At 45.2% G+C, this 26,107-nt stretch overlaps 4 protein-coding genes across 6 annotated transcripts; 2 read left to right on the top strand and 2 right to left on the bottom strand.

Moving 5' to 3' along the window:
* The first annotated feature begins 63 nt into the window (after positions 1-63).
* Positions 64-13,306, top strand: LOC149358870 (dnaJ homolog subfamily C member 8). Its single transcript, XM_089571075.1, has 9 exons — positions 64-277; positions 454-555; positions 1,709-1,765; positions 1,837-1,903; positions 4,369-4,463; positions 4,529-4,600; positions 7,141-7,232; positions 8,805-8,880; positions 13,154-13,306. Exons 1-9 carry the CDS (start codon positions 200-202, stop codon positions 13,250-13,252), a joined length of 738 nt encoding a protein of 245 aa, XP_089427201.1. The 5' UTR covers positions 64-199; the 3' UTR covers positions 13,253-13,306.
* Positions 9,681-12,434, bottom strand: LOC149358871 (uncharacterized). The gene has a single exon (XM_089571062.1). It carries the CDS (start codon positions 11,932-11,934, stop codon positions 10,024-10,026), a length of 1,911 nt encoding a protein of 636 aa, XP_089427188.1. The 5' UTR covers positions 11,935-12,434; the 3' UTR covers positions 9,681-10,023.
* Positions 13,307-13,369: 63 nt separating the features above from the next.
* TfIIEalpha (transcription factor IIEalpha) lies at positions 13,370-19,991 on the bottom strand. Of its 2 annotated transcripts, none has more exons than XM_089571071.1 (3): positions 18,907-19,991; positions 15,913-16,057; positions 13,370-13,616 (listed from the first exon to the last, which is right to left on the bottom strand). In XM_089571071.1, the coding sequence occupies exons 1-3, from the start codon at positions 19,783-19,785 to the stop codon at positions 13,393-13,395; spliced, it is 1,248 nt and encodes a 415-aa protein (XP_089427197.1). In that variant the 5' UTR covers positions 19,786-19,991; the 3' UTR covers positions 13,370-13,392. The 2 variants fall into 2 exon arrangements, with proteins under 2 accessions (XP_089427197.1, XP_089427198.1); XM_089571072.1 differs by having other exon boundaries at positions 13,370-13,595.
* On the top strand, positions 18,856-26,039 carry LOC149358868 (rab-like protein 3). 2 transcript variants are annotated; one of them, XM_089571076.1, is made up of 6 exons: positions 18,909-20,429; positions 20,492-20,583; positions 20,673-20,790; positions 21,846-21,951; positions 22,700-22,844; positions 23,429-26,039. In XM_089571076.1, the coding sequence occupies exons 1-6, from the start codon at positions 20,363-20,365 to the stop codon at positions 23,600-23,602; spliced, it is 702 nt and encodes a 233-aa protein (XP_089427202.1). In that variant the 5' UTR covers positions 18,909-20,362; the 3' UTR covers positions 23,603-26,039. The 2 variants fall into 2 exon arrangements, with proteins under 2 accessions (XP_089427203.1, XP_089427202.1); XM_089571077.1 differs by lacking the exon at positions 22,700-22,844 and having other exon boundaries at positions 18,856-20,429.
* The last annotated feature ends 68 nt before the right edge of the window (positions 26,040-26,107 follow it).

Here is a 26,107-nt window from a genome sequence, read left to right as displayed (position 1 = left end):
TACGTTTCGGATTTGCGATGACTTTTGGCTATTATTATTTAAGCTGTATTATGTTATTAGTGCATTTTAGCATTTTAAGTTATGTGCAAAGTAGAATTTTTGTATAAAGTATTTTTGACTTGATATACACAAAACATCTTTTTCATAATAGCCTTCGAAACCAATTGCTAACGATTTGGTTGTATGTATTGTATACAACATGGCGGCTCCTACAGCAGCTGCATCCAGTGAATCGAAGCCCTTAGACGACAGCGTATTACAATCGTTTTTCACAGAAGTAAGTGCTTTATTTCACCAGGCACGTAAACATAAGCCAAAACTATGCGGTCGTTTGTACGCCAGCGTGGTGACCAGGTGTAATGCACGTTCCTTGTTCATCGTGCATTCGCTATGGAGCTTTGGGCTTCTGTGCGGAAAGCTTGCTTACACGGCTTGACCACTTTCACTGTGTAGGTGAAAGAAATTGAAAAGCGTGACTCCGTGCTGACGCCTAAGCAGCAGATAGATCGCCTGCTGAGACCTGGATCTACGTACTTCAATCTAAACCCCTTTGAGGTAAGCGATGTTTAGAACATCGGTGCTGAATATTTCCTTCGGAGCGGCGTGAATTTGCGAGAACTTTTCAAGGTTATAAAAGGGAAAGTAACGGATAATGCATGCGTGAGAGAAATCAGTTCGAACTGCTGCCGTGCACGATTTTCGAACATGCAGGAGTACTATTCGATGCAGTTGATATAAACCTTGGGAACGAAACAGTTTTCAGTTGCTTGCTGTTGTATGTTTGGAAACAGTGCTGATGTTTTTTGTTTTTTTTTCTCTATTGAAGTGCTCTGGTACATCCCTTAGTTCTGATGTCAGCCTGTGACTGGGGCGGAAGCACATCCTGCAAACTACATAGGACGTAAAGTCTATCCCTGGCACTCGGGTTGATATTAGCGTCACCATGCAAACTACATCATAACTATTTCATTACGCCAAGCATCTCCAAACATACATTGGTATGAACATAAATTATTGACTGACGGTGGTATTAACATACGTGATTTATTATAGTTACAGGGTGTTGTGCCAGAGTTTCCTGTCACTTATTTGAACGATTACTCAATATTACTAATGTACCATTAAGCTCTTCTAGGTACGACACAATGAAAAATCACCAATGAATGCTAGTGCCCCATCATAAAGAAAACTATGTTTTTTGAAGCGGCAAACGGTTAAAAGCCAGCTTTTGAAACATGTGGCCAACTAAGCATTTTTGGTTTTGATTTGTTGTATCCGTAACTTCATGCCCTCTAACATACTACGCAGTGTGTTCTGCAATTATATGCGCCATAGAATGCTTCTCTCGGCTAAACTGGTGAATTGTTCGAGTGCAAATTTCGCACAGAAATGCTATTTGGTTGGCAGATTTGTTTTATGCTACATTTGTTTGGGGTTCTTGCCTGAATCAGTTAAAAAAAGTCAGATACTTGCATCGTCTATGGCGAAGACAAAACACAAGCCGTTGTTTCAGCGATTGCTCTGGTGGCACCATCGTTTGTTGATTCGGCAGAGGAGGAGAGTTGGGGGTGTTTTGTTCGAGGTTTGAAGACGCTTTTTCACGAAAGACTTGAAATTTAGTGGAGTTTGGCCAAACTTAATTTTTTGTGATCCTTCATAAAGCTGTTGAAAAAGAGTCCATCCCTGGTTTTCCTTCCTCTTTTCGCAGGTGCTCCAGATCAGCCCCGAGGCACCGCTAGAGGATGTCAAGAAACAGTACCGAAGGGTGACTTGAGAAACTTCACCTGCAGACTTTGAGCAGTCGCTCATCTTGTCTTCTCTTTTTTTGCCCCGCAGCTCTCCATCCTGGTGCATCCTGACAAAAATCCTGATGACCGTGAGCGGGCACAGAAGGCCTTTGACGGTGTGTTATCGTAGCTTTTGTTACATTCAGTTTATCACAGTGTTTTGTGTGCTGCCATGCAGTTGTTATCAGTGGACATAGATTTGTCTATCTGCACTGCTTGTGTGACTTTCTTGGTTTGCATGCAAAAGCAGGTTGCCCAGACTCTGTGACGATAGCAACATGCTGCTAGGTTAAGCTTCAGAAGATAGGAATAGAAATGCGCATAAAATAAGATGCGAATGAGCACAGGTGAATGACAACACCATTTACTCACCATAATGCCAGCATATGACGTGGCATGAAAAGTAAGTGGATGCTTGCCATGCACTATGCCAGTCTTCATGTCAAAGCAAGAATCACATCACTTGCTTCTGTGGGCGACCACAGAAGCATGAAAGGAAGTATGTTCTGGTTCGCATAAATTCTTTGCAGTTGAAGGGGAGACTCATGTCATGAAATGAAAATTTTTTTTAGTGAAGATATCGTAATGAAATTGGTGCATGTATGTGCTGCTTCTTCCTGTTTTCAAAAATATAATTAGTTTCAGTATATCTCAAGTAGTTCCCATTATATACGAAAATAACTGAAGCCTAATTAGCTAATTTCTTACAGGTCCTTAAGACACCTTTCATCAATCAATCTGTTTTGGGTCCGATTCAAATAAAGTTGTAGCTGGAGGCCTGCCATGCAGAGCTATACTATTGATATTCTCATTGAGATGTACCTTCTTATGAATACTTTCAATTATTTCGAAGCTCCATAATTACCAAACATAATTAGGTGACATCATTTTTCAGAAAATTTGGTATGTTGGACTCAGCCATCAAAAAATAGCATTGCTTCATAGTTCAGTTCTTTCTGAATTGAGTGCTACAAGATTAATAGGAATTACACCATAAAAACATAATAAAAACTTCCGTAAGACCAGTCACATTGGCAAAAAACGTGAAGCCGAGAAAAAAATTTGAAGTGCGCGATCCAGCCATTAAGAGGTCGTTGTAGAGGCCCGAAAAAAAAAGCACAATGTGGACGTGCCAAAAATATTTAGCAGCAGTGAGTAATACCAGGATGTGGGGGAGGGGCCAGTTTTCTAACAAAACGAAGATAACGGCCTTTGGGGGCGCGGTCATGGGAAGCGACGGACATGAAGTTCTGCCAAATTTCTGCCACAGCATTCCTGCACCACATGGAGAGGCGCAGGAATGCTGGGAAGACAGGTGTTTTTTTAACTTAGCTTGGCTATTTTTGGGCATAAAACGTGGATTCAGCTGTCAAAATACGACTCTTCTCGAGGCAAACCTCAAAGTATTTTTGTGAAAGTTTCCATGCCACTTGCATTAAATCTATTGAAGAAATGAAAAACGCAGTATTGATATACAACTTAATCTGTGCATGGAGGAGAGCATCGCGGTACAACTACCAGTTTTGAGGTACAATCCACGTTTTGGTCTAATGATAGCCAAGCCAAGCACGAAACCTCGTCTTCCCGGCATTCCTGCGCTGGATGAAGTGCCCTCTAATAAATTCGCATAGACGGTGGTGCCAGCTTTCTCTCTGGGTAATATTTAGAAACTCAGTGGTTAGTCTCCTACTCTACTTTTCACGTCCTGCCAATCGTCCTTTTTGTCCTGCCTGCACTAATGGAACTTGCGCCCCGATGCTTCCTCCTCTGTTTCACTTGCTGTGCCTCGCTGCGGTGGCTCATTGGCTTTCTGATGTTTGGATGCTGAGGTTGTAGATTTGATCCCAGCCACGGTGATCATGCGAGGCGGTATCAAAAAGTTTCGAGACTAGCTCTGTTTACAAGCAAGTGCTTTATTTATCTATGTTCGCGCACTACCACCTTGAAAATAATCCCTTTGCATAGCAATACAGTGTTCTCAGCATACCTGTCACTGCTGGAATGTGTCTTTCTGTACCAAGTGCATCAAGCACCTTCTGCGATTCGCGCTGGATCTCCGCAGTGGTGTCAAAACGACCACCTTTGAGCTGAATAGTATATCTTTGGGAAGAAGGCGAAGTGTGCAAGAGCTAAATCTGGCGAGTAAGGTGGGTGTGGAAGTGAGATGATGTTTTTTCGGGCGATGAACAGTGTCATGCAGAATTTCACGATTGCACTTTGTTCCAACATGCTGTCCATGATAAAATCGTAGACATGGTAACACACGTGGCCCCAGTGTACACAGAATGATGTCCTTTGACACACTGACCTATGAAGGTTGGTGCTTCCTCTGACTGTGCAGCCTTGTGCTGCCCTCTATTGCTGTTCTGCAAAATTATCTCAGAACTTTTTGATACCACTTCGTAGCTTGTTGCAAAAAAACGCCCGTGTGCTGTGTGATGTCAGTGTACGCTGAAGAATCCCAGGTGGTCTAAATTAATCAGGAGACCTCCACTACCGCGTCCCTCATAGCCCATATGTCGCTTCGGTACATTAAACCGCGCAGTTTTCTAATTTGTTCATTTTGTTTGCTTTGCTGTAGTGATCAACAAGGCGCACAAGAGCCTCGAGGATGAGGAACAGCGGCAGCGAGCATTCGAAGTGATCGAAGAAGCCAAAGGCCGCACCGACTTGATGGTGGGTGCATGGGACACAGTCCCTGTGTTGGAGGCTGACCGCATGCCTGTCTCAATGTCATGCAGATCGAGGAAAAGCGCAAGAAGCTTCGCAAGGCAGGGAAGGGGGACACGGTTGAGGAAGATGACCCTGAAAAGGTACGTCACACAAAGGCCTGAACCAGAGGTGAGAAAGAAACCATTATACTATTAATTTATTTTTTCCCCAATTTAATTGACTGCTAGTATATCTTTTTGCACTTATGCATTGTGTATTCCGAGGTGTCCAATTTGCTTTCTTTCTGCTGTATGAGACTTAAATTATTTATCCCTTACCTGAAGGTGACCGTAGGAGAATTGTCTACAAAAGAATAGAAATTCAGGCACTGACAATAGACCCTTATAAAGCGTGGTCAAAGCACGAATGGAGAAGCAAGAAATAACATCGAAAAGCAAGATCAGTTCTCAATTCTCTAGTTGCTTCTAGTACATGTCCAAAAAGCATTCAAACACTGACATTTCGGAATTTCGAACATGTCAGAAGCTGCTAAAAAGTTCCAAAATGTTTGGCTCCCTGTGTTAATGCCTGCATACCAGAAGTGATTTATTTGCCAGCAAAGAATGCTTTATAAACCTATTTTGCAGTTTTCTTTTTTTTGCTGTTATTGTACAAGGGGTCCCTCTACAGTGCCTAACTCTTGGACTTCTTTCTATGTGCAACACCCTTATGTTATTGTTCTTATGAAATAAATTGAACTGAAATGAACTACGCAAATAAGCTTGTCAGGGATGCAGCATTATTTTTTGTTACTCATCTGATGGTTTATTACATTGGCTTGAGTTCCTTTATCACCTCCCAGTGTTATCTGTCATTACGATGCGCATCCTTTAGGGTTACCTTCTACAGGAAAGCCCTATGGACCATTGCATTTTTTGACAGTGTATGCATATACCGTATTTTCCGGTGTACAAGACGCACCCTTGTATAAGACGCACCCGCCATATATGCAGGCTGTCATTGAAAAAATTAGTATATAAGACGCACCTGTGTATGACGCACCCCAATTTACCCAGTTAGGCTAGTGAGGCTTAATTAAGCATGCTTATGCGACCGTCGCAAAATGCACCGTACGTGGGAGAAGTTCTTAAGCAAAGCTAAGTGATCGAAAAAGGCAACACTCACGCCATACCCGCCCACGTTTTAGCACAAAAGAAAAAAAAAGCGAAAGAACTCTCTTTATGTCCACAACAATTTATTTTTACATAAAACCTTCAAAGTCTTCATCTTCGGATGCGCTATACAAAAGGCAACGCGGCTGAAGCATTCTCTTTGCACTACATACTTGCAAAGGGTGACTAAAAAAAAACATCGGCTTCTCTTGGCTTGTCTTGACAATGGCGAGAAGTGCGACTGTCGCCATCTTTTGGCATTTCACATTACCTTTGCTTGGGCTCTCTGAAACGGCCGCGTGTTTAAGATCCCGGAAGTGGTCAACCCCGCCGTTTCATGATAAAGTTCACCTAAAAAAGTTGCGCACGGCGGTCCCCGTATTGAAGTATTAACCATGTTACAACCGCGTTATTGGTAGTAATATTTTTTCGGTGAAAAAAGCTTGAACATGAACCTGAGTAATTTCTGAACTCGCAAAAAAAAAAAAAATTCGCATATAAGACGCACCCTTGTATAGGACGCACCAGCAAGATTTAAAAAAAAAAACCCGCGTCTTATACACCGGAAAATATGGTAGTTTACCGTTATTAAGGTGCATACAGTTTGACTGCATTATTATTAAAAAGTACATTTGCTCTTCTCCAACAAGTAAAAAAAAATGCATGAAATAAACCGTTGCTCCTCTGCATTTGCTATAAATTTTTTTTGGTAGGCATCTGTGCACTGCTGTCGGTGCTGGCATTTAGAATAGGGGTTCTGCACTCAAGCCTCAGTGGCCGCCATTCTGGCATCCATGCAGCACATTGAAAGGCTACGGCATGTGTCCAATCGGCTTATCTACCCCTCCTCCGCCCTGCACCGTTGACATCAAAATGGTGCCTGTGATGTCACGTGAATACCCCCTATTCACGTGACGTGGTTGATTCTCCCACAAAGCTAATGGCAGAAAATAATATCCCACTTCTTTCAGACCGCCGAAAAATAAACCGAATTTTGTTCCTCCGTAAGATTCTTTCACGCGAGGTAAACATTTCAATACCTAACTGTGTTCAACCTTCTACCACCAGACGTACATGACACACAAAGGAACACACACTGCTGCCTATGTTCGCACGAAAAAATTCATTTAAGTATAGCTTCTTCCCCTGAACCATCTCTGATTGGAACATGCTCCCAGAATCCCTTTTTCAGAATAGCAATTTTAGCAACGCATTGGAAGAACATTTCCTTGGTTAAGTTGTCCCATTTTGTATTTTTTTTTAATGCTGTTATTTTTATCTTCCCTTTGTTATCGCCGAATGATGCTGTGTTGTTTTGTCGTTTCTTTTGTGTATTGTTAGGTTGTTTGCCCCTCCTGCCTGGGCCACATAGGCCTGCAGTATTTTGAAATAAATAAATAAATTATACACAGCATCATAGAATGTCAAAAATGTGATCTGGAGGCTCAGCTTCAAAAGAAGCACTTTTTTGCGAGAACCTGCTGTTTGTTTCGCACACACAAAATTTGTGCCTTTCCAACCTACTGCAGTACAAGCATGCAGTGTACGTGCTGACGACAAAGCTCTTTGCGGACATGGAACGCAAGCGGCGACAGCAAGAAGACAGGGACCAGGAGGAGAGGCGAGTTCTCCGCAACTGATTTTGTGATACTCCTTTATGGCATGGACTATACTGACACGATCCATAAGTTTGCTAGTGCTGGAACCTCTTCTGAACAGCACGACTTTCAAGTAGTGTGCCCCACATGAGATAGATGGATTGATGAATTGGCTGCAACTGAAATCCCTAGTTACTGCTGAAGTTCTGACTGTACTCACTTAATTACTTACTGGTACAAGTGTGAAAAACCTTTGACTTGGCCCACATCAGGCTCCAAGGCGCAGATTTAATGAAAACAAGGTAGACTTTTCAAAGGAACTCGAAAAAATCAGGCCCTGCCCTCAACCAGGATTTGCACCATTGGCATGAGGTGCGAGAAGGCTAGATTTCTTCCGCAACAGAAATGTAGATATTTTCACTAAGCCCACTGATGCAGGAATGCAGTATGACAACATCTGGCATATGTCCTTTTTCTGAGGCCAGGTTGAAGCAGGGTTGTTTAGCTGTTTGCTTTTTCATGTTTGTATGCTGGCACTGCCTCTGTTCCTTTATTTTCACTGCTTCAATAAAAAATCCCTTAATGTGGCTGCCTTTGCCACGTGAGCTTGTCAGGTCACTTTTATACAGCTTCACAGTTCCTTCAGTTCGCTCCCAATAAATTTGAAAGTCTAGCAGCTAACAAACCATTTTCATCAAACTTACTTGTGTCTTCCATGATCGAAATTGACAGTACGTCACAAATTGCTTGCAAACATGTAATTGACTGCGTAAATGGCTGGCCATTGCACTGCCATCTGTTGAGCGTGCGCCAAATGCTGAGCCACCAAGATTTGGATTTGCCCCTTCTTTCTGTATTGTGCCCTCGTGACAGCACGATGACAGCATAATGGAATGCCTTTCCTGTTTGTGACGAATCTCTCACCACCCCCCAGCTATGCGCTCTTTGCCACACCCACCTCACTACACTCGGTCACCTCTGCCCATTCTTTTCTCTACCATCTCCATTGCTCCTGAGTATCACCCAATTGCCTAGAATGTTGCGCTAATTTGTAAGATTTTCTGTTCTGCCCCATTACCATTCTAAGGCTGTTAAGCCTTCTTGTGCTACGGGATTTCATTGAGTTGTGCTCTGACCAATACTTAAAAAAAACTCCATCAAATCATTGTTCGCAGTTAAAATTGATTCTGTGGCTTTTTTCCGGGTCTATTAATGTTTGTCCAGCAGAAAGACTCATTTAATGCAGAGAAAATTCAATTCAAACTCGTTAAAAAATTCGATTCTACACTGAGAAGGGATATTTTCTGCCGTTTTAAGTGAATGGTGGTGTAGCATAGCCTGTGGTATTCGCGCCCAAGATTCGATGTCGATCAAGCAATTTACTTGTGAAATCGGTCGGTGATGGCAACGCCTCTGTTTCATTTTTTTGTTGTTTCTAGATTTAAAAGTTCGCGTTTTCAGTGAGAGTGGTCTCCGTCGTTCGAATGGCTAGTCTACTGACACAGGTTAACTGAAGTCTGTCCTCGGTGTCGTTTTGAAACTGAAATCAGCCGTGTCCTGTTCGCTTTGTTTACGTGTCGTCTCTCTTTTTTCAGGAAGCGAAAACGGGAGGCTGAAATTCGAGAACAAGAAAAGGCTCAGCAGGAGAAGGAGTGGCAGAAAAACTATGAGGTACGTTAGTATTGCACATTTAACATCTCTCTGCCTTGATCAGGTACTTGATCTAATCCAATTGAGCATCCGGTTGGTATCAATAGTCACACAGTGATGCAGTCATAAAAGTGTGTCGCCTCATTAAACCCTTTCAGGCACCATTTTTTGTTTTTAGTGAAATCGATTATTTTTTCAACTAAGTAGTAAATTCAGGCCTCAAGGAAGGGAATTTGTTAGTTTTCGAGCGTGAAAGACCAGCAGGTAAGTTTTTACAACGATGTGGAGAATTCCGTACAAAGTGTCAGATTTGTTAGAAATAGTAACTTCGAAATGTTCTCGTGTGTCAGGTAAACCCCCTAGAGATCGTGGAATCACTTTGTGTTTTGAAGATTCGCATTACGCTCGAAACTGAGCAAAAACAATCGATGTTTTCACTCGCGGCAAAATCTGTCTGCAGAAAAACGGCGGACAAAGTGCTACCTAGCTCACTCTTATGCTAAATATTATTTACTGCATTCGCTACATGTTACAAAAAAGCAATTTATTTGCAACAAGAAGGGTGCTGAATTTGACTTAAGGGGAGACACTGCTCTTTAAACTAACTTTGACAATTTTTATCATACATTGATGAAATTAGCATATCTAATGTATTTTTATGTTGTGAACACAAATATGCAATCTATTTTTACCTATCTTTTTTAGATTTTGAAATACTCATTAATTTAGGACTAATTATTCTGCCCAGGTTTTGATTAAGTTCCTCATAAAATATTTATTAAAATTTGATGTCTATATGTTCTACAAAAGCCAGTGTGTGCAACCATAGCATAATTTAAATTTTTGGTTCACTGACATAGAAGTTACAGACCTGTGAAATACACCCATTAAAAATTTTGAATTTTTGAAAAATAGCCCCTCCATTTTAATTAAATTTGGAAAGAGAAATGTTACATTGTTTTTATTTTATTGCAGAGAGTAATTCAAAAGCTTTAAAATGCAACAAGAATTGTCCAAATCTGACCACCACATCTGGAGATATCTTGGGCAACAGTGTGTGCAGTGGTTAAAAAATCAGTTTTGAGAAAACAAGGAAAGAAGTTTGAAAACAGGTCCAGAGTTTATTTTCTGTAAATTCAGACTTGTAGTTCAAAGGATCTTATGCTAGAAGCCTCCAGGCACATAGTCTTCATCAATCTCTTTCCCTCGTTTTCTTTTCATCGCCTGCCGAAAGTTTTCAGCATCTGCATGCTTCCTGTCAGATGCTACTAGCCGACGCTGGTCCTTCTCGGCGCATCTTTGGCGCATCACACTGCTTCTGTTCACGTGCAGTTCCCTGAGGATGGCCTCACTGGCACGCTCTTTGCCAGCGTTAAACCTTGCGACAGCTTCTGCCACTGCACTCTCAACAGTATAAAGAGAGGCATGCCTGTGTTTTGGTACGAGTGACCATATCACCGAGTGTAGGCACTCGTTTGAGTTCTGCGTTTTGCCTCTCTGGCAGCGTTCAAGCAATTTCTCGTCAGAGAGGCGCGTATATATAGGCAGCAGTGCCTCTGCAACATAATCTGGCAGGCTGTATCTGTGCTTGGGTGGAGGTTCCTTCTTTGCCACGGCCTTATTGTAAGTGCACCAGCTTTCTTCACCTTTTGGGCAGAGCGAATGATTTGGCTTTGCGTCCGTGGAGGCTATGTGAAAGTAAGTTGCGAGGACAGCATTTTTCATAGCTTCAATGTTTCCCTGGTTTGCTTTCAATGCCCGTCCATAGTAGGTGGACAGTTTCGTGACAAGCTCACCTGTGAGCTTGCCCTTTCCACCAAGGCTCCTCTTGCCGTCTCCCTTGTTTTTTTGCAGTAGACTTCTCAGGGCAGTACCCATGCGTTTGTGAATATGGTTAATACAGTCTTCCTTCTCGATTTCCACAAAGCCATAAATTTGTTCTTCATGCAGGGTATTGAATGCACGACTATCACCATCGCACAACATGGTTGTGTACCGTAGTCCATGCTTATCCAGTGATCGGCCAAACAGTACTTTCGCAGCCTCCACTTCCATTTGGCCGGGCTTGCTCGAGCTGTTTTTTTGACACAGGTGGCCAGCTCGCCATGCTTCATAGCGAGGGTCACCTTCTTTCGGGCCCAGTTCGCATCCTAAACAAAAGTTCGAAAGAACTACAAAATCGAGCACATACCCGGTAAAGAGTTCAATAACTGTTCCCACACAGATGTGCGAGGAATGGCCTCTCGTTAGCCATGTTCCATCATAGGAAACTGCAATATTGCCGGGATTTCCGAAGTTTAGCTGACCGTACAAGGATTTCACGGCATCCGCACATTCGCTCATCACATGCGTGGCAGCATTCAGGGAGGCAGGGTTCAGCTTTCTCTTCACGTATTTTTGATACGTTTTTTGGTGCAAACCACGTCGCGAAATGTTTAGCGCCGAAAATATGTCATTGAGAACGGTTTGACCGTTTCCTGTGCTCGTAACGGCACGGGTCGCGAGCACGTTCACTTCAAACGGATTGCACGTCGCGTTCCCACCTGCTCTCGGCGAGCTCCACCCGGCCTTGAGCTCTCCGCAAGAATCGCACTCGACAACGAGTTTGACTGCAATTCCGTACTCACGGCCCTTCTTTGACAGCGTCACAGGACTACGGCACACAGTGCACTGCACGCATTTGAGAAGCTCGTTCACGGCTGCGAGGCTTAGAACGGTGAACGCCGTCCCGTCTCCCGGCGCCTCGTCGATGCCTCCCAAAATAGATTGCTTGCGGCGGGTAGCGGACATCGCAGAAAGCCGTCGCTCTTCTTCTTGTGCGTGGAGATCAATTGCCATTTTTTCGGCTTCGGAAAGCATTGGCGTGTCGACGCGCACTGTTTTCGGCACCGCAACGGGCGCCGATGCAGCGCTTGCTCCCGCCGTCACCGCTCCCTCCGTAGCTGCGTCGCACTGACTCGTGGGAATCGTCGCTGCTGCTGGCGGGTCTGATGGCTCCTCGCGTGTCCGCGGCCGCCGTTTGCGCTTTTTGCCAAAGGCATGAGCGGTTCGAAACTTCCGTTTTCCTCCAGCCATCGCGAGGTAGACACGGCAGTAGCGCGGTGCTCCGCTCGAAATGGCGAACGACGCCTCTTTGTCCAGCAGACGCCGCTTCCCGGCGTCCAATCGGGAGGCAGGATTTGCTACACGTGATGCAAAAGCACCAATGGCGCTCGCTTGCTTGTATTTTTTTGCGGCGGGCTAGCTCCACTGTTGCCAGACGGAGAACTGTTTCCCGCTAAAAAATGGATAGCAGAAGAACGCAGCTTCAAAACGAAACCAAAATGGCCGCGCTCCGTTGAGCCGTTGCGACGGGGCGCGAGTTTGAATTTGTCCAATTTTGAGGGCTTTTTATGAGCGAACACTGTCGTTGTACTGACTTTAAAATTTAATAACATGATAAATACTTGTCAGAGGACCATAATATTTGAGAAACAGGCTCTTCAGAACCTGAAGATTCCGAAAAAAAATATTTCAGAAAACCGATTTTTTCGCGATTTTTCGATCTTAAAGAGCCGCGTCTCCCCTTAAATAATGAAATCACTGTTATGTGCTCCAGTTTCTCAGGAAAAGATGTAAGTTTGCCACTCACGCAATTGTGTACAAAGTGCCTGGAAGGGTTAAACGAAAGCGTATGCGGTGCACAGGAAAACTTCACATATATTACTTAGCATGTTTGTCATCTTGTGCTGAAAAAAGTAGGGGCATTCGGGCTACATGCACAGATCGGTCAAACAAGGTTTGGTGCTTGACCAAGGCGTTCCATCTGATTGGAGACCAACAAGGGCATGGCGCTAAGGGTAGTACAGCACAGTTCCCTTCCTAGAGTGCACGTTTCTGGCAGCAAAAAAAAAAAAACAAAAAAAAACAAATAATCACTTTGTGCATCATTGGGATGTACAGTCGGCTCTGTATAAGTTGAACTCGAAGGGGACCTAAAATCTCTTCGAATTATGCAAAGTTGTAATTGAGGAGAGCCTTTTAAATGCACTGCAGTGTAGCCGAATGTGGTTCTGGGTGATTCCTGCACAGCTGAAAGTTATGTCAAAGTCTGCGATGGAAATTTTATTTTCGCATCGTTTACAGGAACATTTGTACTGGAGGTAGTGTGGATGATTTTTTACGTTTTAGTACGGCATGCATCTGCCTCGGGGAGAGCACTGTATCTCGAAGAGTGGTCCATTCTTGTGCTCAATTTTTTTTACTGTCGTGCATTTGCTTGAAATCCTCGCAAAAAGTCCCCATTACTTTGCAGGAGAGCCGCGAGAACCGTGTGTCAAGCTGGAAGAACTTTCAGACGGGCAAGAAGAGCAAGTCTTACAAGCCACCAAAGCACAGGGCTGAAACTCGCTGATGGCACAGCGGCACTGCTGATGTTTTCAGCCTGGAAGAGCTCGTCGGGTCCAGGGAAGGGGTGGGGTGGGGATGGGGGGGTCATAGTCTGATTAACCCATGCATTAAAATGCAGAACTGTGTGAGTGTGAACAACAGGATTCATTCATACATCATTGAGTACAGCTCCTGCCGGAGCCGTATGTAGTCCTCTTTCTCGGCGCTGGTCATGCGGGCCACCATTTCCTCCGTGACCTCCTGCAGAGGCACTGGCTTCCCTTCGACCATGACCTGTGTCACCTCCTCTTCATCGTCGTCATCTTCTTCGTCAGACTGTGTAACATCCCGTACAGGCTCAGGAGCACCTGCAAAAGGTGCCAGCATAGCTGCACATTCAGGGTTGGTCATTAGCATAGAAACCACAATGGCAACATGTGGGAAGAACTGTAGAGATAAAGGTTCAAAAGGTCACGACTCAACTATACATGGCCATAGAGCAGAAACATGCTCATCTAGAGAAAGCCACGGGTGTTACCAAACATGAACAAACTTTCCCCAGCCTCCCAAGGTAAAGCACTCGGGGAGGAGACGACACCTCCAAATGTGTGCTATTGCAGTGCGCCTTGATGTCAGGTGACCAAAAGAGTTTCTCAAAAAAAAGTTAAATGCAAAGGTAACCTCCAGTAACAAAAAATTTGATCCCAGCAAAGGGAAATGCAGTAGAATCGATGATATGATCACAGTTAATATGAACTTGTGAAATTCCCTGGCCGAAGTGCGTTAAGTACAATGTGCACAATTTTGGATGTTCCGAACACACTCCCGCATCCCCAAGGATGATACGAATGTGTGAGCCACGATTGCATCCTCCAGCACAAGCGCTGCTGGCACATCACTGACATCGCGATCGGCAGCCGCATGAGCACGCTCTGCGAGCAGTGGCCGTGTGGCCATAAATAAATCTTGTCAGCCATAAACTGATCTGCAGGAATGCATTTTCCAAGCTTCCAAGCCCCGTGAGATTCGTAACATTCAAGATTGTACTGTAAAAGCTATTCTTGCTATCTCTTAAAAGCTATTCGAAAAGTGCTTTGGCAGCACTGCTGAGCTCAAGCACAAAACTTTCTGCTGTCCGTTTAATCTTGGCAAATGACACAGTGTTTAGCTTGTTGCGTGTTAAAACGTATGCCCATGAGTGTGACCTTCCAACTTGCATACATATTGCTCACAACACTATCAGCATTGCAGCTGCTGCAACTGCGGGAAACAGCACACTGAAGCTTTTGTGGCTGACAAAGGATTGCAAAGGAAAGGGGTCTTGCTGAACCTGAAGCTTGGGCACCTGACAAAAAGATTGCAAAAAGGTCCACTGTAGAAGAAATCGACTGTGCTGGGTATCAACATTCCCTAAAAGAATAAGTGCTTCTTTTCACAAGGCTGCAGTTCAGGTTACTAATAAACTTGTTCACCTGCTTATTTCTCCAACAGTGGGACCTTTTAAACAGTTTTCGGTCAAGCAACCAAGCATTAGTTGTAGCTCTCCTGAAAGGGTCCCTAAATGCCTCTTTGCCGATCACAAGAAAAGCGTCAATTAGTGTGCTTTACAAGTGATCTGAACAAAGTTTTTTTCAAGCATGCAACAGCAGTAAAAAAAACTTTTGTTCAATATTCAGCCTTTGCAGTTCCTCTCAACTTGTATTCTCTCTGCCATTTTCCCTCAACTCGCTGCACCAAAAGCAATACCTTGTCAATATCAGCCAAGTTGTGTTGGTGTCATCATTATGGTAACTCTGCTCTCGCCATTAGCTACCTCCAGCACCAGTGGCAGCAGTATCAATGTGGGCGCCTATTCCGTAAGGCAGCCTATTCAAGACAGTGTAGCCGCAGCAACGGCACTGTGCAAGAAACAAAGGAGAGCTTGGTCAAATGTTTAGGGGAATCCCCCAAGGTGGAGTAGATTTGTAATAAGGGAGTAATTACTCATTGACATCCACCCGAGCGCAGCCATACGGCTACAAAGGAAAGCTATACAGCTTTCTCAGAAACTTCGCAGTTAAAGAAAAATTCGTCCTGGTCCGGGGTTCGAACCCGGGACCACCGCATCACCGGAGCAGTCGCTCTACCAATTGAGCTAACCGGGACGGCAAGCTTATGGTAGGGCGAGAGCGAATTGATCAATAACTCGAAGTGGGAACTGTGTTGGTCAAATGTTTAGGGGAATCCCACAAGGTGGAGTAGATTTGTAATAAGGGAGTAATTACTCATTGACATCCACCCGAGCGCAGCCATACGGCTACAAAGGAAAGCTATACAGCTTTCTCAGAAGCTTCGTAGTTAAAGAAGTTAAAGAAACTTTGTAGTGGTCCCGGGTTCGAACCCCGGACCAGGACGAACTTTTCTTTAACTACAAAGTTTCTGAGAAAGCTGTATAGCTTTCCTTTGTAGCCGTGTGGCTGCGCTTGGGTGGATGTCAATGAGTAATTACTCCCTTATTACAAAGGAGAGCTTACTTTGAGGCCCGTTTGTGTGCACTGTGAGCTAAATAGGACTGCATAGCTTTGATAAGGTGCTTGTGGTGACATTCTGCACCCACTGAATGTGTTCAACTAGATTAAGGCCATTCTCGGGGAATGATTCCCTTGAAAGCTGCACTGGCATTATGGAAGGAGGCAAGAACCTCACCTTGTCCATCTTCTGAGTCACTCGAGTCCTTTGGTGGCTGCGCAACTGGCTGCTTCTCATGCGCCAGCAGTGTCTCCATGATGGCGCTGTGAGGCCGTGATCCCGTCTCCGGAATGACGGGGGCCACTTCTTCTGACACTGCAGGCTGCGGGGACAACATCAAGCATGTCTACTTGCAACACAATCCAAGTCCCATCTGGTTTATTCTTAGCACAAAGTGAATGCAGCAATGTGGCAGTTCCCTTACTAGGGACAGTGCCTTCCTATAACCATTCAATTGATTTCCAACATGATCACAGCTGCCAACTTTTGGCACCGCTTATAAAGCCAAACATGTACAAAATGAACCGAAATCTTGAGTGTGACCAACCAAATATTTCATAAAATATATACTTGGTCCAGAAATGCCCTTGGTACAAGATGTTCAATACAACTTCCAACTATGCATAAAATAAGTGCAGCTATCCTTTATCTTTGCTTGGTTGAAATATGACAGAACAACTTCTGCATAGTATGCAGCAGCTTGAAGCCAGCAATTCACGCCATTGCACTTTCTGCAAATTTATCCGGGGCTGTTTGCACAGAAAAGTACTGCAGCATTTTGTTGTTTTTCAGATGCACGTGGCATAGTTTAGAGGTAGGTTATCATGGGCTGCTAATATGTGCAAAACAAATGTGCATCTAAAGCACTGTAACTAGCTGAATGCTTGCAAAGAGCAGTCTATTTGATGACATGCTGACTTGACATTCACGATTCCACATGCAAGGCAGTCTACTTGATGATACGCTGGCTTGATGTTCACAATTCCATGAGCAAGATATCTACGTAACATGATTTTAGTAACATCTCATTCCCTTTACACCATAAAACAGCTATTCATTTGACTCTCTGCTGTTAGAGGGAAGTGATAGCTTGACTGTTGGTGACCATGCAGCGAGTTTTGTTATAATGAACTGTCAGCATGTTCAATGAAGCCACCAATAGACTACCATCAAGGGTTTCTTTGTCAAAACCACCCATTTCCCCTTCACTTTCTTTTCACTTTACATGGCTAGGACCATCTGCCTCAGGCCAAAACCTCTGCCTTTCCTAGTAAGTGACATGTCTGCAAGTGAAACAAAAGATTTACAAAGAAAAAAAACTCGCAGGATAGTTACGATTGTTTAACATGAAATTCAGCATCAGCTGTTTTCCATGGTGAGTATTAACAAAGTTAAACCAGTAGACGTTCGAGAGCAGGTGTTCATTCTTCAATTACACTTAAGCTCCCCCTGAAGGGTACGATGGGTTAGCTTTAGTGGATTAATGCCCATATATGCAGAATTGGTCATTCTCTACTCAACATTTATAAAACGTGGCAAGTCCTCATACCACTACCAGCTCAGTGGTGCAGCAGTTAAGCGATACGCCACTGCACTGGCAGGTGGCTGTTTCTATCACAGCCAACGGTAGGGATTGTGCGACCCATGTTGATCTTCCCAAGCAACCTCTCGCTACCAATCATTAATTTAACTGCGACCTGCCAGGGCAGGTTCTGATGACACCACAAGGTTATGTGACCTAAGTGGCGCGATGCCCTCCTCCCATGGGCTACAGCTGGCGCGACGCTCCTCCGAACTTACCCGAGGTTACCACAGTTAGTTTGGAGCACAGGACAAGAAGACAAGACTCTTGCTCGGGGCTGGTACGTCTGGAGTAGTGCTTTCGCACTAAATAGAGTTTTAGTATTGCAGGCTTTGCGTAATTGCGTGCATAGTGGAATAGCGGGTCCAGAGTGCGCATGCGCAGAACGCCAACGGGGAAATAGCGTTAGCGTGCGAACGCAATTTTCAGAAGTTAGCGTTGCGGCAGTTGCGGCTTTTGTGCCCTTAGCGTGAAAACATGGCGGCGTCCTTCCAAGCTCAAGCTGCCTGCTTCAGCCGATTCAGCGGTCCTTGCGATTCCGGTCGGCATGTTTACCGGCAACTACTGGTGTTCTTGCTTTCCGCTATGACTTACCTTGCTTTGACGATAAAGTTTAAGCTGAAATTCACCCTAGTTCTTGAAATACTCTCTCGATTCTGAAGCCCGCAAGCCTAATGGGACCTCAAGCTGCAGTGCTACCGTCTGCAACTGCCCGAAGCGCAGCCGAAACCTACCACAAACGTCTGGAACGAAACAAAAATAGATTTGGAGCTTTTTTGCAGTGTTTTATAGACTTAAATTACGTAAAGTGAGTTTATACTAAATTTACAAAAGTTTTTGAACATTAGACGTCATGTGATGGCAAATATTCTTGCTCTAAGGGCTTGTAGTTAACATCGCCTTTACTAGATGGTGCCACTGTTTTACATTTTTATTTCATTTTATTTCAATTTCATAGTTATTTTGCAGACGAAAATAAGCGCTGCAGTAATAATTTGTTTAAAAAAGTCGGAAATATTATACTTTGGCAAGTTAGCGGCCGTGTCGACCATTTCAAGACCATTCGCATCCATGTCAAGCAGATTGCCTTTAACGTTTTCAAAACTAATCTAGTACACTATATTCAAAACGCTATACTAAAACTGTCTGTGGGGATAAGTTGCTTGCGGCACGCTAACGTAATTTCCCTTAGGTCCGCTATCACGCTAACGCTATACTAAAACTCTCTAATATCGTTATTATCTGTATTCTCTAGCAGTACGCGTGTGATGTCATGGTGATTGGACCATACAACGTGATGTCACTGCATGTGGTCCAGTCAGCATGGCGCGTTGTGAGGACGTCATGCGTGACGCCTCTGCATGCTGACCAATCAGTGTGGCGCGGTGTTACGCCGACGACGCCAACGTCACAGAACCAGCAAACGTGCCTTTAACAGCTGTCGCTGCAAAAAAAAAAAAAAAAAACGCACATATGTTTTTCACTATTGCTGCGTTGGCTGCGAGAAAACCGGGCATATGCGAGAGCCTAACGCAGGGTCGTGTGAGCGAAAGACGGTCTCTCAGATCCAGACTGAGCAAGAGGCTCACCGCGGCCGCAGTGTCGAGGACCGTGCTGCGGGCGAGCCAGACAGGCGTCTCGCGCTGCGGTGCAGAGGGAGCCGCAGGCGCCACTTCGCCCAGGCTGACGCTGATGCCGGCGCCCTGCGTCGAGCCCTGGTGGCGCGTCGCGTCGCCGCTCCAGGGCCCGTCCTTCGTTCGCGCACCCGGATTCGCCTGCGAGGGGCTGGTGCGGCCTCCGGCGGTGCGGCGGCTCTGCTGGAGCACCGCGCTCAGGTCGGTCGGCTCCGGCTCCAGCAAGTGGGGCGCGAGCCGCACATCGTCGAGCTCCCGCAGGAGAGTGTACAGGGGCTGTATCTGGTCGTTGAAGCGGGCCAGCAGAAGGCGTGAGTCCTGGCGTGGCAGGCCCGCTTGGTCCTCCTCGACCGGCGCGCTACAGTAACTACAGCGGAACTGCCCGCTGGCGAAGTCCAGCAGGCGGTCCGCCTCCAAGTCGGTGAAGCTCTTGGAGCAGCCCGTGCAACGGAAAGACGCGCGGCTCGTCGAGTCGCGTTCCTCGGTCTCGATCTTGCGGCGCATGTGGTCGAGCTTGTACTTGACCACGTTCACGAACACCTTGTAGTTTATGTAATAGTAGTTCTGGCGAGTCGCCTTACCATCGCTTCCTGTCTCCATCCGCAAGCGGACTTTGACGAAGCGATCGCTCTTCAGCTGAGCGACGACGGCTCGCAGCTGCTTCTTCTCAAGCTTCAGGAGGTCTGCCAAGTCGTCCTCCTTCACGCAGGGGTTCCGAATGAGCATGTCGACGACGATTACGTGCTCCGTGCTGTAAAAACCTCGGATCGTCAGCCGCACAAGCTTTTTCAGCGAGCTCGGCACCTCCGTCACCACCTCGCCACCACCTTCCATTTTTAATTGCAATTACCACTGATTTGATGTTTAGTACTTTAGCGCATAGCTTCCCCAACAACTTTTAACACCGCGCTGTCATTGGAGCATGATCTACCAGATTAAAACAAAAAAATGACGCGAACGCACACCTGTGGACCACAACGTTCTACACAGCGCATTGCACAGCGTCCATCTTCCGCGCGGAGTTGCAAGTTGATTTAGCCTGGAGATTTTTCACCGCAAAGCAGTAGAACAGGAGTTTTGTCGATTCTTTTATATAGCACTACTTAAAAGCGAACCAAAGTTTATATAAAAAATTGCATGTTTAAAAATATTTTTAATCATTCATTTTGCTCCTAAAATTATATTTTCTGGGCTTACTCGGCCAGCTTTCCGTCCTGGCGCTGCCTATGCACACGTCTGCTTCTGCTGTAACCAAACCCTCCTTTCGAGACGCTCGCTGTGCTCTTTTATTTTGCACATTTTCCAGCTACGTCGGTTAGTTTCACAGCAGCGCAACAGTGCCCGTCACATTTCTTTCTTTGCACCTTCAAATCGCGCTCAATACTAACTGTCAGCTACTTTGTCGTGCAAGATGAGAAAGAACGACGGCGCTCTAACGACGGTGGACAAAGTCAAAATACTCGTCGTGGGAGACTCGGGTAATTTCAGTCTTATCCTTAACTCCTGCAGAAGTTTAACTCACATTGGCGATTTCTCGCAGGCGTGGGAAAATCTTCTGCTGTGCACCTGCTTTGTCACAATCGACCTTTAGTAAATGCGTGCTGGACTGTCGGCTGCAGCGTCGAGGTGAAAGTAAGTTGACGATCTGTGACAGGGTGATCAGAGAAGTGGCGTGTGTCGAGTGATAAGTATCTATATATTTTCGGTTTGGTTTCGTACAGCTACACGAGTATCGCGAAGGCACCGCATCTCAAAAGACCTACTTCGTCGAACTATGGGACATCGGCGGCTCCAGCAGTCACAGCAGTGCCAGAGCTGTCTTCTACAACTCTTTCCACGGTGAGGATGTTCATGCATGCGTGAAAATGTTTTGCCTATTCTTTTGCCGCTTGGACCGTGTCATCGATTTTTGAGAACGTTCTGTGTAACGCGTGGATGTGCGTACGTTTGATTTGGTATTTCTGACAGACGCGCTTTCACAATATATATTGCCCCACCTAAAATTCATTATCTGGATGGCGCTTCGTTTGACATCATTGACCATGCTCTGTTTGCAAATTTGCATAACTAAGGGTGTCAGCACGGCGCCAAATGTTCTATCGCAGTAGCTGTCCTTGAGTGGCACTAACGTTAATTTTAGTCTTTTCACTATAGAATATTTTCTGAATGGTCTGAGGAACCACTTTCGTGGAAGAGGGCAAATACGGGCTGGTTGGTACATGTTTTACGAATTGGAAAAACAGCGCAATCAAAGACGAGACACAAGAGAACGACAAAACACCAGCGCTGGTGTTTTGTCGTTCTCTTGTGTCTCGATTGCGCTGTTTTTCCAATTCGTAAAACACTTTAGTGGTTTTTCCACGGGGCGCTGTCGCGAATGTTCACAGTGAAGGTGTCAGACTTCTATAACCGAACTCTCCGGAAATAGACCGGTGAGGAAGTGAGCACTATAGCTTTAGTGAATACACAAAATATCAAGGAAAGTTGCAGCGGAAAATTTTAGCAACATATTTGCAGTCAAACATTGCTTTTAGGCTGCTAACTAAACTTCTTAAAATATTTTGTGCACCTTTTGTAGCCCCAGGTCAAAGAAAACAGTTGCTGGACAGTATCGTTACAATAGGCTCACAGCGCAGAAAATTAGTGTCTGTCTGTAAATTGTTTTTTTTTCGCACAAGAATGCACAACCGTATTTTTTTTCTGTTTCCCTGAGATGGCGACACGCTCCTATGGTGGGAAGAATGCCTCACATAAACTTGATATGAACATTTAGCAGTTGGGAAGTATACTTCCTATCACTTGTGAAAGGTTTAAGAGAAATCAAAGTTGTTCAGTGTCCAAAACTAACCAGGATATGCTTGACATCTATTTTTTTTTTTTTATGGCCTCCTTAGGTCTTATTCTTGTTCACGACTTGACCAACAAGAAGTCTCATGAAAACTTGCGGAAATGGCTTTCAGAAGTTCTCTGCAAGGACTGCCCATCGAAAAAGACGAACGGGTATGGTGCAACAAAATTTCATATTCGTAACTTATCTTTTATTGAGATTGTGTGACTATATACCGCATACACTTAATTAAGGGCCGCACTTTCTTTTTTTCCAAAATTTTGGAGGGATGCGGACCTTACAAGAAAGCAGTGTTTTTCACAAGGTCACTCTGCAATGTTTTATGTGTTTGCACAAGAAACGCGGGTACTTAGACACCAGACATGTGCCTGTTGGAGATGCATTTGTAATACTAACTTGGAAGAGTCTTGCGTAGTGATTTTATTTCTGGCCGTACTGTAAGCGTGAAGTTGGAACAGGTTAACAGAAAAAAAAGACAGTTGAGGTATGGTTAACATCAGTAATTTCAGCCATATGAGAAGCATGAAGAATATTAATTCTGATTGTTCTAGACTTTTTGACATGTGGGAGGAAAGGCACATGGCGAAAGTTCTTGCTTCTCACGTTGAACGCTGTACATCTAAGAAAAAGGGTGAGGAACTTGCGCTGAACATGGGTGTAATGTACATAGGCTGTGGTAGCTATTATTCTCAGCAAGCACAATATTTTCAGCATACTTGCCAATGTGGCCGTATTTGTGGGTGCTATTTGCTCGGTGCAATATTTCTTGGATTTTTGTTGAAAATTGTTTTTTTCTCGGTTTTCCCTGAGAAAACTTCTCACTGTAGGTCTGTGTTCTGAACAGTTTAATCTCTCCTTTTTCTTTTTGTGTATTGAGAATATTTCTTGCGCACTCTTCAGGCTGCTAGAATTCGACCAAGAGATGTTTGCCGACAGCCAAGTTCCGATTCTGGTGGTAGCAACAAAGGTTGACCTCGTGCCCCAAACAGCTGGCCGCGCATTGGCGACTGTTGCCGAAGAGTGTGGCACAGACCAAGTGCTTCTGGTGTGTAACTGAATTCCATTGATTGTTCATGTCTTCCTAAGCGTTACCATTCTAACCGGAGGAAGTTTGTACTTGTTTGTAAGTTTGTTTTTATGCAGTGGAGACACGAATGTCGTCTGCACCGAAATAAGAACTTTGGTGTCTGTCTAAATGCAGTTCAGATGTGATAAACATTTACAGGGAGAAATTCAAAAGGTGTGGCAGTGATACTACCATGTTAGTGTTGTCTGTTTGTATTAGTATATATTGTTCATTTTGTCTGTGGACTGCACAGATAATACATCTTTCTTAGTGCATAAAGGATGTGTTTTTGAGTGAGGCCATCATGGCCTTTAAGCCTGAAATGACAAGTTTTGTAAATACGCGACTTATTTTGAAACATATTTTAACATATTTTGTACATGATTTTCGAACAAGGTCTAACCTAGGTTGGGGTATGCGCAGTGGAGTTAGTATGCAGCCACATTGCCATAAATGTGTTGTTTTTAAATGTCAGTATTGCATTGAATCATTGCCCCTGCATAACTGTCACTTTGTGGAGTAAAGCATGCCTGTTTGTCCCTTTTATTGTTTTTGTTTTGCAGGACAATAACAATCCAAAGTCTCTTGCCCCTGGCTCAAGCAATGCCCTCAAGGTCACTCGATTTCTGGACAAAGTTGTGGAGCGACGCTTTCGTGGGGGAGCTGGTTCTCCTCCTATGTCTGCTGCTGTCCCGGTGGTTGATCGTAGGCGAGCAAAACTTTCTCATCTGGACTGAACGAACTCGTGCAAGCTCCCCAGAAAGAGACTGTGGATATGAATATTCTGCTTGTGCTGGACACATTTGCAGTGTGTAGCTGTGAAAATAATGATACTGACATTGCTCTTCACAACTCATGCTAATAAATACAATATTTTCCATCTATAGGTTCAGAATATTCATAATGCATATTTGCAAGAATGGAAAGCGAGTTTCGCCAAACATGTAAGCATAACCAGTGTGGCAACATCATAAATAGTTTCGCTTCAATTTGTGAAAGTACATGGGTGGTGCAGAATATTGCAGAATCCATTCAATCGAAAAATACTTGTGGGATGTCGTTTCTGCTGAGGGACGAATTCCAACATAAAAACGTAATATCTGTTTATACGATTAGCGGTGGCAGTGGACAAGCATACCAACGCTACGCTCGACTCGGTAGCGGAAGGAAAAATCCGTTCTTCCCAGCCGGATGGCCTGTTTTTGTAGCCACCATCGGCGACGAATGCCTCTGGTGACGCAGCGGTGGAGCTGTGTTTTATCGGTAACGCAGCCCAGCATGTGGCCGTGTTATGCTGGGCGGGATGATAATAAGGCGGAGGCTGCGCGGAAATATGCACAGAGTGTGTCGCCACATCACCCCACCCCCCGTGGAGTGGAGAGCCCTCAGGGCTTGTAAAAATTAGTGTAGCGTACCTGGCATCTATAGCGTGTAGTGACAGAAGCAGTCTGCAATGTCGGGGGTCATGGATGGACGCCTGTGGGTGCGTTGGTATTTCCTGGTTCGGCAGAATCGATGTAGGCTGGCTTCAGCCGGTTGATAAAGACGCGGACGTCGTTGCCGTTAACGCGCAGGGTAAAGGTTTTGTTTTCGCGACGGAGAACTGGATAGGGTCCGCTGTGTGCGTGCACGTTGCCAGATCCTTGAAGACAAAAGGGGCAGTTTTGTATGCTGCGGGTGACAGGCGGAGGGCAGCGATGGTGCATCTGAGCTGGGCGACGAAATTGGTGGGATCTGACGTCGCGGTGGTGGATGGCGGTGCACAAGAAATTCGCCTGGGGGATGGAGTGGTTATCCGTAGACGAGCTCTGTGGGTGCAGCCTGAATGTCCGGCTTGAAGGTGGCGCGAAGACCAAGGGCGACGGCTGGGATGGCTTCGAGCCAAGTTGAGTCCGGGTGGCACATGATGGCTGCTTTGAACTGTCCGTGGAAACGCTCGATCATCCCGTTGGCGCAGGGGTGGTAGCTGGTGGTCCTCAAGCGCTCGAACCCGATGGTCAGCCCGAGGAGCCTGAAAAGGTGCGATTCGAACTGTCGTCCTTGGTCGGTGGTGACGCGAGCAATCTACCCGGTGAAGAAGGCCGAGGCGACGTCTTCCGCGGTGATTCCCTCGAGAGGCCATGCCTCAGGCCATCGAGTATCCATCCAGTTCCTAGACCTGAGGATTGGTTGCCATGCGAGTGGAGTGTGCTGGGAGTATCGCCGGGAGTATCGCTGAGAGGACGGAAAAGTCTCTCCTCAATTACAGTTCTGGTCATTCAAAATTGGTAAAGGCTGTCATTGCTACTCCTTGCTTAAAGCCTCCTTCTCAAAATCCTGCTGCCACAAGGTTGAAACAAGCTTCCCGGGACTAATACACAGGCTTAAGGAAGCAGGTTTTTCTGATCAGACTCTGGCTAGTCACTGAAAGGATCTTGGCCAGGACAGGTAGGCCCGCGGTCATCGTAAAAGTGAATGCCGCGGAAAAACGAATGGTAGGAATTCCCTACGTCCACGGCATTTCACGTCGCCTAAAGAAAGTGGGGGGCGAAGTACGGGGTGAACGTTGTTTTCACTGCGAAGAATAAGCTCTTGTGCTGAGGCGCAAAAAGCTTGAGTATGGTGGTGACCGCGCAAGGAGTAAGTGTACGATAGCCCACAGAAATAGGCTCACAGATTGTGACACAGGTGTTGTGTATAGCGTTCCGCTTTCATGTGGGAAGAATTACATCGGCCAGACTGGTCGATGTATCAGTCTAGCAGAACACCGTGGACCATTGAAAGGCACTGTGTCCTCCAACCTTGCATTGCATTGCAGAGGTTGCAAAGACTGCTTTCATCACCTAGATAGGGCAAGTATCTTGTTCAGGCACAATGATAAGGTATGCCGGGAGCTGATAGAAGCTTACTTGATTAAAAAAGAAGCAGACGCGCGTGTTCCGCATCACCGTCTGCCAGCCAGCAGGATCAGGAGTTTCCTTTCCTGCGCAGTTTCTTGAGTGCGAGTAGACAGTACGGGGGGTTGGCTTGATGCGATTGCATTTGTTATGCTGTTGTTGTTGTGTTCTTATATCACGCAGGAATTAAATGTCATTGGTTTCCTTTGCACGCGTGGAAATCGGTTGTGTTTCCTCTTGTGTTTTCTTGCGCCTTTAAAGCTTCCTTTCCGTGAATAAAAATTCTGTTGATATTCAACGCTTGTGTTGTGTCTCTTCGTTCGCTTTTGTCCTCATTTTTTTTGCGCTGCTAAGTGTGAGGCTTTC

This window comes from Amblyomma mixtum, chromosome 2 (genome assembly GCF_055824585.1).
Source record: "Amblyomma mixtum isolate Tamu chromosome 2, ASM5582458v1, whole genome shotgun sequence".
In the NCBI taxonomy this organism is placed as follows: domain Eukaryota; kingdom Metazoa; phylum Arthropoda; class Arachnida; order Ixodida; family Ixodidae; genus Amblyomma; species Amblyomma mixtum.
The sequence above is the reverse complement of the archived record's forward strand: the minus strand, read 5'-3'. Positions and strand labels throughout refer to the sequence as shown.

Excerpts from the sequence above, each read along its gene's own strand:
- LOC149358870 (XM_089571075.1), top strand. The coding sequence starts at position 200 with ATGGCGGCTCCTACAGCAGCTGCATCCAGTGAATCGAAGCCCTTAGAC. Across the intron at positions 4,601-7,140 it reads AGGAAGATGACCCTGAAAAG|TACAAGCATGCAGTGTACGT; the intron begins GTACGTCACACA and ends AACCTACTGCAG. Across the intron at positions 8,881-13,153 it reads AGTGGCAGAAAAACTATGAG|GAGAGCCGCGAGAACCGTGT; the intron begins GTACGTTAGTAT and ends ATTACTTTGCAG.
- LOC149358871 (XM_089571062.1), bottom strand. The coding sequence starts at position 11,934 with ATGGCTGGAGGAAAACGGAAGTTTCGAACCGCTCATGCCTTTGGCAAA.
- TfIIEalpha (XM_089571071.1), bottom strand. The coding sequence starts at position 19,785 with ATGGAAGGTGGTGGCGAGGTGGTGACGGAGGTGCCGAGCTCGCTGAAA. Across the intron at positions 16,058-18,906 it reads TCCTCGACACTGCGGCCGCG|CCTGCAGTGTCAGAAGAAGT; the intron begins GTGAGCCTCTTG and ends TTGTCCCCGCAG. Across the intron at positions 13,617-15,912 it reads TGACTCAGAAGATGGACAAG|CTATGCTGGCACCTTTTGCA; the intron begins GTGAGGTTCTTG and ends CTGAATGTGCAG.
- LOC149358868 (XM_089571076.1), top strand. The coding sequence starts at position 20,363 with ATGAGAAAGAACGACGGCGCTCTAACGACGGTGGACAAAGTCAAAATA. Across the intron at positions 20,584-20,672 it reads GCTGCAGCGTCGAGGTGAAA|CTACACGAGTATCGCGAAGG; the intron begins GTAAGTTGACGA and ends GGTTTCGTACAG. Across the intron at positions 20,791-21,845 it reads CTTCTACAACTCTTTCCACG|GTCTTATTCTTGTTCACGAC; the intron begins GTGAGGATGTTC and ends TGGCCTCCTTAG.